The 13,998-nt window shown below is 58.7% G+C and overlaps 2 protein-coding genes across 2 annotated transcripts; both read right to left on the reverse strand.

Moving 5' to 3' along the window:
• Window positions 1-921: 921 nt before the first annotated feature.
• Window positions 922-2,944, reverse strand: TPGS1 (tubulin polyglutamylase complex subunit 1). The gene is made up of 2 exons (XM_055709944.1): window positions 2,580-2,944; window positions 922-2,489 (listed from the first exon to the last, which is right to left on the reverse strand). Exons 1-2 carry the CDS (start codon window positions 2,927-2,929, stop codon window positions 1,958-1,960), a joined length of 882 nt encoding a protein of 293 aa, XP_055565919.1. The 5' UTR covers window positions 2,930-2,944; the 3' UTR covers window positions 922-1,957.
• Window positions 2,945-3,526: 582 nt separating this feature from the next.
• MADCAM1 (mucosal vascular addressin cell adhesion molecule 1) lies at window positions 3,527-13,961 on the reverse strand. Its single transcript, XM_055709946.1, has 6 exons — window positions 6,768-13,961; window positions 5,828-6,094; window positions 5,401-5,715; window positions 4,955-5,237; window positions 4,559-4,866; window positions 3,527-4,385 (listed from the first exon to the last, which is right to left on the reverse strand). The coding sequence occupies exons 1-6, from the start codon at window positions 6,934-6,936 to the stop codon at window positions 4,261-4,263; spliced, it is 1,467 nt and encodes a 488-aa protein (XP_055565921.1). The 5' UTR covers window positions 6,937-13,961; the 3' UTR covers window positions 3,527-4,260.
• Between the last annotated feature and the right edge of the window lie 37 nt (window positions 13,962-13,998).

Here is a 13,998-nt window from a genome sequence, read left to right on the forward strand (position 1 = left end):
GCGGGGGCGGGGCTCCTTCCCGGCAGCCTTTGCGGGGTGGCGAGTGCTGGGTATCTGCGGCCGCGCTTGTGCTGTGTTCGGAGGGCCGGTGTAGGCGGCAGTGCCGGCCCAACCCGCTTGTAACAGCGAGCGTCGGTGCTTCTGGCCTCCACGAGTATCGTAGCCAGCTCCCCGGCCAAGCAAACCCATCGCCTAAGCGAGGGTCACCTCAGAGAGCGGCCCCTTCCCCTCTGGGCCTGAGCAGCCGCGCAGGCCTCACTGCCCTGCGGGCCTCAGCGCCGCGGGTTCCCCGATCCCCCCCACCCGTGGGCACCAGGGCACCCTCAGCACACCGACCAACACTAAAACCCACCCTGGATGATGGCCCTGCTGCTTCAGGTCAGCATTTAGCATGAGTAAAGTGGATTACACTTCACCAGATGGTTACATCCATCAGCCAGGAAGAAGCACTTAGCACAATTACTACACCTACGTAATTCTTTACAGCATCTCACAAGGCAGCATCTGGAATTCAAGCAAAGGCTGCTCTTGGCATGGCCCCAGCAGAGATCTCTCCGGCATCTTTGGCTCCCACTTCCCCTTGTGTCACATCCTGTCACCTGCAGTGGAGGAGTTCACCCAGACCAGCTCCAGGTAGTGCCCCTGCTGCTGCCTGCGGGGATCAAAACATCCGCTCAGCAAAACAAAACAAAACAAACACCCCTAAGCATGAAGGGCATCCTCCCAGGGTTTTTGGGTTTGTGTTTTTTTTTCTTAATAGTGACTACAAGTGCTTTGCACTCCTGTACTGTCAGCCGGGTGGGCTGCTACAGGCTGCCGACATCAACCACTAAAGACAGAAACTGCCTCAAGGATCTGAGTGCTGCTCAGATTCGTCCTGGCACTACGTGCCGCCAGGCAGTAAAGAAATTGGCCACTAGAAAAATAATAAAAAGCTTTAATGTCTTACAGTAAACCAATACTTGCACAGTATAAATAATTAACAGACAAGTTCAAATAAATAACACATGGCTCAACACGCATCTCTGTTCAAAAGCAAACTACAACCTCAGGGAAGGGGGTTTGTCTTGTCTTGAGCCAGTGCTCCACATCCCCAGTCATTATTGAACCTGGAGCACTCTGCAGCTTTGCGTGAGAAGTCATTGCTCGGGTATGAGCTTTGATCTTCAGAGTCTGGACCACAGTGGCCAGAGGCGGTTGGGTAAACACTGAGTGCGCAGACAGCAAGGACACCTCATCGCCTCACAGTTTGGCTGCCGGCAGAGGCAGAACCCTTCTGGCTTGCAGCCCTTCCTGGTGAGGTTTGCTTCCCAGCCAGCCATTTCTCATCTGCTAGGCGCTGAAAATATTTTGCTTAATAAAATAATGTTTTATCTCACGCTCTGGATTAGCCCCATATTTACCTGCAAATCCTCACAGTAGTTTGTGAGGTAGATAAGCGTCATCCCCACTTCACAGGCAGGTGTGAAACAAACCCAAAAGCAGAAACAAAGTTCCCCACTGAAGCTGCTAAACATGACATTGCCGAGGCTAGGACGAAACTGCAGGATACTTGAAAGTCCAGCCCCAAGTTTACTTCATTCTGGCTCATTGTTAATGACTAACGCTGCCCCACAGCTTACAGGCCTTCTTGCAAGTCCCCACTTAACACCTAGAAAAGATGTACTAATGCCAGCTGGATTGAAAGAGCCACGGCTGGGAGAGGCACAGCGGGTAGGGACACATCCAGTGCTGGAGGAGGCCAGGCACCTGTCATGCTCAGAACAGGGATGGGAGTACAGAAACTGGGAATCTCCTGTCAGGCAGACCCAGGCTCTCCAGGCAGCGCCTGGGCAGCGCCCCGTGCTCGCCATCCAGCTTCACACCAGGGTCCGGAGCCTCCTTTGCACAAACGGCTCTGCATGGAGCACTGGAGCGGTTCAAAGCGGACACACCTGGCGCCGCACCCACCCAGGTGTTACTCAACGGGCTTCACTTTTGCAACAAACAAGGCAGTGGCTTTCTTCAGGAACTCCTCCCTGCTCATGGAGGTGCTGAGCTTCCTCTCCTGCAGCGCCCGGTCCATGGCCAGGGCCAGGCCATCCGGCCCCAGCTTGGAGCCCGCCTCCAGGTACCGCCCGGGCAGCGAGAAGTGGCCGGCACCCAGCGCATCCTCCAGCGCCCGCAGCACGGCCTGGCAGACCCTCCCGTCGGCAGCGCCGGAGCCGCCGTCTAGGACACCGAAGAGCGCATCCGCCTTGGCCGCGAACTCCAGCAGCACGAAGCAGGTGAGGACACCGTAGCGGAAGACGTCGAAAGGCACGGCCTCGTGGTCGCGGCAGCGGACCCGCCCCAGCAGCGCCGCTGCCGCCTCCGCCGGCGCTCCCCCGTGCTGGCAGATGCGCCGCAGCAGCTCGCTGTACAGCCGCCCGTCCACGCCCGCCTTGTGCCGTCGCCCGCCAGCCCCCAGCACCTCGTAGGCCGCGCCGGCGTTGCTGTCGAAGGCCGTCCTGTCGCGACACGGCACAGACACAGAGAGGCAGCCTCACCCCCGCCCGCCCCCGGCCGCGGCTCCCAGCGCCTCCCGCCGCCGCCCGCACCTGTGGGAGTGGTGGGCCAGGCGCACGTACCACAGCGCCCGGGCCAGGCGCTGCGGCGGCCCCGGCTGCTCCGCGGCGGCCTCTCCCGCCGCGCCGGGGCTGCCCAGCACCAGCCGCTCGAAGTAGTCGGCCAGGAAGGCGACGGGCTCCTCGGGCCGCGCCTCCAGCACCTTCAGCAGCGCCTCCCGCACCATGGCGCTGACGCCGGCCCGCAGCAGGAACTCCGCCTCGCTCCCCAGCCCGCCGGCCGCCACCGCCGCCCCAGCCGGCTCCGCCAGCCCGCTGCCCGCCGCCGGGGCGGGGGCCGGGGCCGGGCCGGCGGCCGCCCGCCGCTTCTCGTACGCCGCCATCTTGGCTGCGGGCGGCGAAGGCGGGTTCCGGCCATCTTGCACCGCCGTTCCGCCGAGGCGGGAAGTTCGCGCGCCGCCATCTTGCACACTGGCAGCGGATCGCTGGGCGGGAGGGCGCGCGGGCACGCCGCCATCTTGAGTGTGGGCAAAGGAGCCGCCCCGGCAGCTGTAACGCGGCGGGGCGCCCCGGCCGCCATGGCAACTCCGGGCAGGTGCCCCGCCCTTAGCAACCGGGTGCGCGTCGATCGCTGCGGACGCTGCCGGTGCCCCGGGGCCGGTGGGGAGCGATAGGGCTCGGTGCTCGTCAGGGGTCGGTGAGGGGGCACAGGCCTGGTGCTGGTGGAAGGCCACAGGAACCAGTGCTGCTCGGGGGGCTGCAAGGCCCAGGGCCGGTGACAGGCCGCTGGGCCTGGTGAGGGGCTGCAGGGCCTGGGGTCAGTGACAGGCCGCTGGGTCTGGTGAGTGGCCGCCAGCCCTGGGGCTGGTGAGGGGCTGCGGGGCCAGTGCTAGTCAGGGGGGCTGCAGAGTCCGGTGCTGGTCATGAGCCACCAGGCCTGGGGCCAGTGAAGGGCTGCTGGGCCACCCCAGCCCCAGCCAAAAGGACACTTGCTCAGGGTTAAAAGAGAAATGATGCCTTATTGGAGTACCTCATCCCATCTGCCAAAGCACACCCTCCTTCGCCCACAACCTGGGGGATGTACACCCCCCCAGGGCTGTGTCTGACCCCTCTGCCATGGCACGATCAGTTGTCATTCTCCCACCCACCCGTGTGGGTGCCAGGAGCCTCCCCAGTGCTCAGCACCAGCCCAACATGATCCAGCCCTGGGAGCATCCCCGTCCTCCCCATCATTCCAGACATCTCTGCTGATCTCCCTTTCATCCTCCTCCTCTTGTGGTGTCCTGCAGGCAGCCCCAAGGCTCTCCTCATCGGCAGGACATACGCAGGAGCTCCTCTGAGCAGCAGGCTACGCACCCAAGAGCCAAACAGTTTGCCCGAGGCCCCCAGGGCAGCGCAGCCTTCCCCTTCACAAGCCCCTCGGTGTCCGGGGCAGCAGCAGCCTCAGGCACAGCTGAAACTTTCAAACTTTCAAAAGCAGCAGCAGCTCAGAGGTCTCCGAGTCCCAGAGTGCCTGTCCTGGGGCGAGGGCTGTTCTCTAGGGTCTCACAGCAGCACCCGCACCCCACCAGTTCTGCTGGTTCTTGCTGTGAGGGGGACAACCGGGCCCCACCAGTTCCTTGTCGTCCTGGAGGCTGGGTGAGGCCAGCAGCAGGAAGGGTGACAGCAGGGACAGGTCCGGAGGGCTGTGGACATCTGTAGGCAGCTCCTGCTCCTAGGGCAGCTCGTACTGAGACCTGAAGTGCTTCCACAGGCGATGAGACACGATGCCGGTCACAATCAGTCCCAACAGTGAGACTGTTGTCCCCATGGCAGCGGCAGGGCCCACACTGAAAACATCTGCAAAGACACGAGAAGGAGCTGTAATTGCAGGCAGACTCTGCCCACGCCAGCAAATACAGAGGGGCGAATATAACACCCCCCAGCACCGAATGTGGCACTAACACAACTCACTGCAACCCCGGCCCAAGCAACGGGGGGCACAGGAGAGGGGGCTGCAGACCACCACTCACCGTCCAAGACCATCACCTGCAGACTGACCACCTGGGAGGGGCGGCCGAGCAGGATGCACTGATAGTGGCCCTGGTGCTGGAGCTCAGCGTGGTCCAGCCGCAGCGTGGAGCTGCTGCCCACCGCCTCCTCCCGGTACTGGGAGAGGGCCACGGGGGTCTGCAGCCAGCGGACAGTGGCATTCTCAGCGCACTGGGCGCAGCACTCGATGCGCAGGGCCTTGCCCCGTGTCCCGTTGGGTGGCAGTGACCAGATCCGCAGGCTGCAAGTGGGCGCTGTCCCCACGGATGGCCCTGTCCCCTTCTCTGCCAGGGGGGAGCCCTGGCCAACACTGTCCGCAGCTGTCCCCTGTGCCTCAGCCGGGGGGGTCATGGTGCCGGAGCCAGGGGGGGGGGGGGGTGGCCAGACGTGCGGTGGGACTGCCTGTGATGAGGTCCTGGGGAGCAGTGTCCTCTGCGGAGGGGGGGTCTGTGGCAGCAGTCGGCTCCAGAATGGTCTCAGTGTCAGGCTCCCGCGGTGTGCTGGTCAGGGCTGCGGGGGGATCGTGCGTGGGGACACTCGGCCCTAGGGGCAGCGCTGCGGTGGTCATGGGCCCGGCTGCGCTGGGGGTCCCCGTCATAGCTGTCATTCTCTGGGGGCTCCCTGTGGAGGTGGCCACGGCCACTGGCTGCTCCGTCACAGCTGTGAACACAGCAGGGCACAGGAGATTTGCAGAGCGGTGCAGAAATGGAGGCTGCTCCCGTTCCAGCAAAACTGTTTCAAGCAGCGCAGGGCAGCGGGGGTCGGCTCCAGCAGACGGGGCAGCACGCGAGGCCGGGGCCCCAGCTCCCACCCCAGCACTCACCCCCAGCACTTGCCACCAGGGATGCCGCCCGGGTGAAGGTCTCCTGCTGGATGCTGAGCGTCACCTCGCACCTGAACTCCACCCCTTCTCCCACATCCTTCCCGGCCACTGGCAGTGTGGACACGATGTCAAACAGCCCCTCGTCAGTCTCCGTAACATCCAGATTTGCCTCCCCCAGTGCCTGGTCCCCCCGGTACCAGGTGAGGACCAGCCCCTGGAACGGGTACACCTGCCGGGCCGAGCAGCGCAGGCTGGCTGGCTGCCCCGGCTCCAGGGCACAGGGGTCTGCCTCCAGCTGCAGCGAGTCTGGCAGGGCTGAGAGAGGAGTTGTAGAGTCAGGCAGTGACTTTTGGCACTGCAGCCCAGGAGGAAGCAGGCTGCCTCTGGGATCCAGGGCTTTGCTGGGGAGGTGGTGGGGAATGCTTACCATAGACCTTCAGGTTGACAGTGTGCTGGTAGTACTGCCCGTGGCAGGTCCCCTGGCAGATCTTGGTGCCCTCCACGGCAACCTCGGCGCTGTCGATGTGGAGGATGCTGTGGCTGGGGAAGGAGGTGATGCTCCCCAGGTTGGTGTCCAGCCCCTTCCACTGCACCGTGCCCCCCGCGCAGGCCAGGGAGCAGTTCAGCTGTGCCGAGCCCCCGTACTGCACCACCGGCTCCCGCGGCATCACCACCAGCTTGTCAGCAGGTCGCCCTGGGTAGAGGACGGAGGAAACCGTGGCGGTTAGGGAAAGGGACAATCACCAGAGCTCAGTTATTTACCAAGCAAATGGGGTGCTGGTTCCCCATTGTGGATAGTCAGGCTCAGGTGAAAGCTCCACTCCCATCACCACAGGGGCAGCGCTGCTCATTAGCGATGGCTCGTTAGGGGTGGCCGAACTTTCCCCTGCAGCCGCTCACTGCCACCAGACACCAGGAGTGCCCCAGAACCCACATGCCAGTGGCAATTGCCAGCCCTGGTCAGCCCCGTTGCAGGCATGGCCGCTTGATCCACCCTAGCTTACCACTCAGATTTTCCAGACATTTCTTGGGAAAACGAGCCCAAACGCCTCCTCCCCCCAGTTCTCATCCTTCACCAGCATCACAGCTGCTTTGGCAGCGGCACCGCGGACCCAGGCCAGGTGCATGCTGTTGCTCACACGGCGGCACGCTTCACGGCGCTGAGTGCCGAGCTGCAGTGCCGGGATGAGGAGCGCTGTAGCAATGACACGCGTGGGGCGCAGTGGCTGTCGGGGCTTGGCAATGGGAGACCCTGGGGTCGCGTTGGCCTGTTATGCCACGTAGCAAAGCAAAGAGAGCAGCAGGCAAGGCCGGGCAGCGTGGTGGGTCAAGGGATCAGGACAGCCCTCAGCCCCCATGGCACTCACCGCTGCAGCCCCGCAGCAAGCCGAAGATGAGGAGGAGCGGAGCCGGCTCCATCACCCGCAGAGGCGGTGGCAGGGCAGGGAGGCAGCAAGGGCTGGTTTTCCTTCCTTCCCTCCTGCAGGGAGCAAACGCCGCTGTCCAGGGCTGTCTCCTTCTGGCCGCCCGCCTCATCCTCAGCCCTTCTTAAGCTCTGTAGGAACCGCCCCCACAGCACCAGCCCTGGGGCCTTCACGACTTTCCAGCCCGAGGGGTATTTCCAGAGGGAGGTTTCCAGTTTTCTTCCAAGGTCGGCTCTTGCACAACACCCAGCTCTGCAGCCAAGGGCTGTGCCAGCAGCCCCAAACCCAGGAGAGCCCTTGGCCCGAAGGGTCCCTGTGGGGCTGCGGGGACCCCCATCACCCCCGCCGGGCAGCCCTGCACAGGCACCTGCACCCCAAGATGCAGCCGAGATCCAGTTCCTTCCCGGGGTCTCACTGGGCTCCACCGTTCCCTCACCGAGCCCCTGGCAAACCAGCCCTTTTCACGCCCCCAGCACCAACAGCTGATAGGACCCATCATGGGGCTGGCTGGGGACATTTTTCTCAGACCCCCTGTCCCAAAAGTGTTTGGCACCACCAGTGAGCATGGCCAGCTGCGGCTGGCACGTGGGGCAGAGGGAGGGGAGCCCACGGCTGCAGCAGCTGCCCAGGGTACATCCCACCGGAATCCCTGTGGGAATGTGGCCTCAGGAGCTGGCAGCCCCCATCGCAGCCTGCCCCAGGACATGGGCTTTGGAGAGGCACATCCCAGGGCAGAGGGAGGAGGCATCCAGCCCAGGCTCCGGTGCTGCAAGCATTATTTATTCCCAGGACAGGGCGTTTTCAAGGATGAAAGTAAGTGTTCCTGGGAGGGTCGGTTTTATGGTGCAGATGGAGAAAGTTACCACGCGGAGGATGTTGATTACCCCACGTTATCTAGCCCCAAGGCCCTGGCACAGCCTCAGCGCCCGTCCTCTGCTTTACAGCAGGTCTGGCATCACTTCCTTGCTCCTACCCAGCTCCCCGGGAAGAGACGGGCCCGGTTCTACCCCATCCCAGCTGCCAGGCTGCGGCCAAGGCTGGGGAAGGTGCTGAGGGACCAAGGGAGGGGTCCTGCCCCTCCTGTCACAGAAGGTGGGAAGTCAGTGCTGGACCAGGCCATTTCCCATCCAGGAACTCTCCAGAGAGGCATCTCCGGGCACTTGGCGTGTCAAGCATCCTTTCGGGAGGCAAAATAATTAATCCTCTGACAGTCTGGGGGGCCTCCAGGCAAGGGAAGTGCTCTGTAAACAGCCACCATCAAATATGCACATTCAGCTGAAGGCAGGTGATTAATGGTTCTGGGGTTTTTGTTCCTTCCATCCTGTGTTAACAGAGCCGCTTCCCGGAGTTCCCAGCAGCTGCTGGAGCCCCTGGCCCAGGGATGAGTTGCATCGGCCGAGCTCTTCCCAGCAGCGAGCTCAGGATGCCTGAGGACATGGACACAGTGCCAGGATTTCACCTTCCGCTCCCGCAGCCCAGATCCACGGCACCTGCTTGATGCTCACCGCCGCCTTGCCAGTCCCTGGTCCCTTGGTGGGCGATGGGCGAGCGAAGGCCCCCGGGGGCTGCACAGGCTGCACGCCCATGGCAGTTTGCAGATCGCTAAGCACCAAGCAATGAGTTACCTCATTAGGGGAAGGAGTGCTGTGTAATGGCACCAAGGGGTTAAAGTAGGGAAATACCATCCAGGCTCACTGCTGCAGGACTTTGGGGCAGGAGGGGCAAAACACAGTTAAAAAAGATGAATTATCCAAGCCCTGGAAGCCACCCTTTGCCAGGATCTGGTGCAGCTTTCCATGGGGGGCTCCTGCAATGATGGATCAATGCTGACAGGTCCTGGGAGGATCGATCCTGGCTTTGGGGGTCTGCCAGCCACACCAGCCGCCACATCTCCTAGTGCTGGGGCCTGCGGAGCTGCGGCAGCCTCCCCCTTCGAGCCGGGGGCAGAGCGGCTACGACCATCGGGAACCGACTCCAATGTTCTCACGAGAGGCAGCTCTCTGTGAGCCCTCAGCATCGTGCCCCAAGCCCCCAGGTGCCACTCAATATTACACTTCAGGTGAGAAAAGAAAAAAAATCCACCCATAAATCAGCATCTGAACCAGAGCTGAGCACTTACGGAGCAGACCTTTTTCAAAGCAGCTTTCCCGGACCCGACATCAGGAGATGAATAGCTACCAGGAGGTCCAGCACCTTGTGACGCACTTCCTCCGGTTTGGGGCTTGCAGAGCACTTGATTCCGTGAGCACCTGGGGGCTGCCCTGGCCCCTGCCGTGCCATCAGATGGGCATCACGGATCACAAAGGAAATCAGAGCTCCGGGAACCTGATAAACCCCCAACTCCATGAGGACCAGCTCTACCGACACGGTTATCAAGCCAGGGAGAGGTCAGGGAACTCATCCAAGCTCAGAGCACTGTGATGGTGGGTCCCCAAGGTGGCTCTCACATGTTTGGCCCCCAGCTCCCCCTCCACCACCTGCTTGGGGTCTCTCCTTTAACAGACTTGGGGGACCCCCCCGCTCCATCCTGGAGACACGCACGGGCAGCTCCCCCTGCCCCGAACACGGCAAAGAGAGACCAACAGTTTGCAGACACAGAGCGGAAAGAGCCAGCTCAGGCACCGGTACAGTTTTCCACCCAACAGGAAACCTTTTGGGTCAGAGCAAAGGGAACGACGGCTTTCAAGAATCAGAAGCTTGAACGTTTTTTCCTGGAAGCTGATCATGCTTCCTCCTGAGGGGCAGGAGTAGGGGGCTCTTGCCGGGTAATGCTCAGTCCAGAGGCGTCTCTCAGGAAGCAAAACAGAGACAAAGCACAGAGAGACGAGCCCTGGCCCCCTGCACAGGATGCTGCCCGCGCTGCCGCCGCCTGGGCTGGGGTGTAACCCTGGGCTGTCATCACCTGCACTGGCCAACGCCTGACATCTGATGTGACAGGGCTGGAGGAGGTGATGAGGATGACTGGAACAACATTAAGGTTTTCTGCCTGGTGCAAAACATGGGAATCTCACCCTGGGGAAGGTCCCAGCTCTGCCCTCGCCCAGCAGCAGCCCCCCTGCAGCTGCCCACGGTGCCAAGGAGAGGATGGCCAACAACAAAATACCTTCCCTTTGTCCTCCAGTGATGCAAAGTGAGACAAGCTGAGGATTCTTTCCCAACTGAAAATGGAAAAAAAAAAAAAAAAAAGCCCGAGTACAGAGGAAATAAATACAAAAGGCAACATATTGTGCAATAGGTGGCTTATGTCTCCAGCTCATTACAGGATACCGTCCATCAAACACCAGATCCCATCCAAGAGCCGATTTGTTTATACTACTTGTGATTATATTGTTCACTTAGTACCATCCTCAAACACCCATAGTAGCGTTTAAATGAGTAAGATAAGATCTAAATTAAGCCTGGCTGGAAATGAAGACAATAAAGCCTGGGCTGCTCAAAACCAGCACTGGGAAGAAGCTCCAGAGGCTCCAGCAGGGCAGGGGCTGGTGTGGGGCGCTGGGAGCTGGGGGACTGGCCCAGAGACCTGCTCGCCCATGGTGGCAGGGTCTGTGCAGGGCAGACCACTGGCTCCCTACCTGGCCCGACAGCATCAACACTGCCCCTGCACGAACCGCCCCAAAACAGCCACCTCTCGCACCAGCACGTGGCCCCTTCCAGCATGATGAGCAGCGGGGTCAGGGCTCAGGATGTTTTATGCTCAAGCACCAAAGCTAGAGCTGCTACGGTACCGCTATTCTCCCACTCAGGTGGGAACCTGGAGAGCTATTTCAGGATCAACCGTGAACACGAATTGGTTCCAAGTACTTCTTACTTGAGAATACTTCAGTTTTAAGGCATCAGTAGAAATAGCTCAGCAACTCATGCCCGTTCGAGACAGGAGGTCGATATACAAGGCCTGATGTGCAGTACCCTGGAACAACCTCTTTGGCACAATTTACAAGGGTCGAGGCAAGCACAGGGCAGGCTGGAACACTGTCGCTGCAATATCAAAACCAGCCAGCTGCAACAAGGCTTTTACCCTCACAAGGTTTCAAAAGTTCATCTACTGTCCGGATTCTTCCTTCAGGCTCCTCTTCCAGCCAGCCCCTCCTCATCCCAGCCCCCTTCTTCTCCCAGCTTCTCCTGGGGCCTCTCCTTGTCTCTCCTACATCCAGGGCGCTCTCTCTGCTCCCTCTAGGTCTCTCTTCATCCAGCGCTCCTCTCCATCCAGAGCTCCTCTTCCACCTCCCTCAGAGCTATTTAACTACTCAGCAGGAACCAGCCACAGCTGCACATTATCCCCATCAGCCAGCCCACCGCCGTATATTATCAACGTTAATTAACCTGCCTTCATTCCTCTACAATTCCTCGACAGAAAGCTGCCTTGTTACCCAGGCAAGGGAAAAGGACGAGGACAGAGAACTTCAACACAACAGGAAAGCAGCAGTTTAATAATCCATCAGAGGGAGAGATTAGCCAGTTCTAAACACAACCTGAACTGAAATAAATACATTGCACCGTTAGCTTAAAAAACCCCAAAAGATATACAGAAACGCACGCAACAGTGAACTCTGAGAGCGCAGAGGTACTGCTGTTCTTCAGTGAATGCTTTTTAGAGATAATCGAAGATGTTAGCAGCCATTCAAATGCAGAGAAAATAAAAACCAGTGAAGTAAAAAGTTACTATTTTGCAAAGTTAACGGCAAAAGAGAAAGCAATGGTTTAACACAGGGGGTTTAACGCGACAAGATCAGTTTATACTCACTTGAACTGCGGCTGTTAGTACTGAAACTGCAGAAGAATTGGCAATTAAGCCAATTTTTGCCTTCTGTTTGTGACATTGCTGTTACCAACCTGAATTGTAAGTCACTGCAGACCAGTCCTGGGCATACTGATGTTAAACAGCCAGGCTCAGGCACTACACAGCAGATCAAGGGGATTTTAAGAAAAGGCTCTCTTTAAAAAAGTTGCGTTTTCATTGAAAGTAACAAAAATTGGCAAAACTAGCTGAATGCTCCATACAGATTTTCCAGTCTCCACGTGGGATGCTGCAGAATTACCAGCCCTTCAGAATGAGACATTCTTCATGCAGGTCTGGTAATTTCAGCTCCGTCACCGCTTGGCCCAGGTCCTCCTCTGTCACTTAAAGGCAGAATGGTGGGTGGGTCACATCCCTACGCTGATGGGGAGGGGAGTTACGAGGGGCTGAGCCCCCACCGAACCAGGTGAGAGGAGCTTCAAAACCGTGGAAAGGAATCCCTGCCTGCTCCCAGCACCAGACACAAGCAACACCTCTGGGGAGGGCGAGCAGCCCTGTGCCACAGAGAGCCCCCCTTTCCCGCGGGGTCCACACACCACAGGTGCCCAGCAGAGCCAGGGAGCGATGTAGAAGCCACCTGTATGGTGGGAACAGTGCCCACAGCAGACCTGCTATGGCTGGAGCTGCCCAATGCTGTACCCACCCCATGGGCAGCCGGAGAAACCCCCGCTGCAGCCCACCAGTGCGGCAGGAACCCGCGGCATCACCTGGCCCTGAGCTCGGGGGCTGACAGTGTGACCAAAATGCTCCAGGTCCACGACTCACGAGCCAGGGGACGTTGGCATTGCTGGAAACTCAGGTATCGCATCACGATGGACAAGGACCAAGGAGGGAAGCTCGCCTGGATAGTTCTGTCTGAAGGGAAGGAAAGGCTGAGATGCTGCAGGCAGCAGCGGTGGTGGGAGGGAACAGGACTAGAAACACATTGGTTTCGATAAAGTATTCAATAAAGGAAAGGACTTTAAAAAATATATCTCTCTATACTTTATATCATATAAATTATGCTCATCTTTTTGTAACGTTCTGCTATATTCTACCTGTGAAGCTCCGAGCGCCTCAGCATGAATGAGGTAACGATTCGGTGTTCCGTTTCACTTCATTTGTGTGTGAGGGAAAAACCTATTTCAGTTCACTTTAATACAGTGTAAATAAACGAATCACCAGGTGTACTCGGTAAAGCTCCAGTCTTAAAAAAAGGCATTTTTGTGAGCAATACAGAGTCGGGATTGCTGCCTGGAAATTTAAGCAACTGGATTTCCTTCAGGAAAGAAGCTTGCTGTGCACACACAGTACACAGCAGCCCGATAACGTATGGAAATTCGGAGCATCACCACAATGAGCTTGGGAAAACTGGAGTCGCCGCAGGTCACCCAGACTCTCCGCTATCTCTCTTCTCCAGTCCTGCGATCAGATCCGCATCAGCAAACTCTCAGTAGCCGGGGTGGCTGCCCTCTGCACGGACAACAAGCTGCTCTTACGGTTCTGATTACAGGCTCAGGGTATCAGGCTAGATTAATGCCAAAGAAACTGAATTATTTCACTTAAACATCCACCTCCAATAACTAACTGGTCCAGAAAATTGGTAAGCAGACATATTATTAGTTCAGCCCAGTCTAGGCAGGCAATGGTTCCAAGCTGTGAATATCTGCCAGGTGTTTTAAGAGACCTACATGAAATTGCAACTCTCAATGTGTCCAAAGCCAACATTAACCAGCCCTCATGCTGACAAGTGCACAGAAGAGGTCGGACGCTGAATACGCCGGGAGCTCACGTCCCCTCACGCCGCCGGAGCGGGGTGAGCTGTACTGCCAGGGCAGAGCAGGGGACGAACAGGGCTCTCCCCTGCTTGTGGGTCAGGGACTGAGCTCTCCAGGGTTGTCCAGTTGGGTGTTTTCCAATAAACCCAGAAGCAAACGGCATCTGCGGTCACTGCTGCACAGGCAGCGCATCAACCACGATTACCCGCCTGCAAAGACCCGAGACAAAGGGATAGCGCTCCCTCCCTTGGGGCCCTTCTCCCCCTCTCCCAAACATGCAGAGAAGGGATCCCAGCCAGAGAATGATGGCTGTTGCACATACCCTGCTCCGAGACAGGACTATTTTTGACCACTGTCTCCTCAATTTCCTTAATAACTGATTTCTTAAGTTTTCCCAGTTTGGTCTTTACTTCCCTAGTGACTCCTCAGTGCCGTTACTTTTGGTCTTACTCAACTGAGAACAATTGTTCCCTGCCCTCTGCCAGATCTCCATGTACCTATGAACGACCAAGTGTTCCCTATACGTTTTGCCTCGGCTTCTTCCACAACACTCAAGTTCAAGTATCTGCTGCTCTCTCTAAACAGAGCTGAACGCTGCGGCAGGGGCTGCGATACCATT

Source organism: Falco cherrug, chromosome 4 (genome assembly GCF_023634085.1).
Source record: "Falco cherrug isolate bFalChe1 chromosome 4, bFalChe1.pri, whole genome shotgun sequence".
NCBI classification, from domain to species: Eukaryota; Metazoa; Chordata; class Aves; order Falconiformes; family Falconidae; genus Falco; species Falco cherrug.

Excerpts from the sequence above, each read along its gene's own strand:
- TPGS1 (XM_055709944.1), bottom strand. The coding sequence starts at position 2,929 with ATGGCGGCGTACGAGAAGCGGCGGGCGGCCGCCGGCCCGGCCCCGGCC. Across the intron at positions 2,490-2,579 it reads CTGGCCCACCACTCCCACAG|GACGGCCTTCGACAGCAACG; the intron begins GTGCGGGCGGCG and ends GTGTCGCGACAG.
- MADCAM1 (XM_055709946.1), bottom strand. The coding sequence starts at position 6,936 with ATGAGGCGGGCGGCCAGAAGGAGACAGCCCTGGACAGCGGCGTTTGCT. Across the intron at positions 6,095-6,767 it reads CTTGCTGCGGGGCTGCAGCG|GGCGACCTGCTGACAAGCTG; the intron begins GTGAGTGCCATG and ends TCCTCTACCCAG. Across the intron at positions 5,716-5,827 it reads TGTCAACCTGAAGGTCTATG|CCCTGCCAGACTCGCTGCAG; the intron begins GTAAGCATTCCC and ends CTCCTCTCTCAG.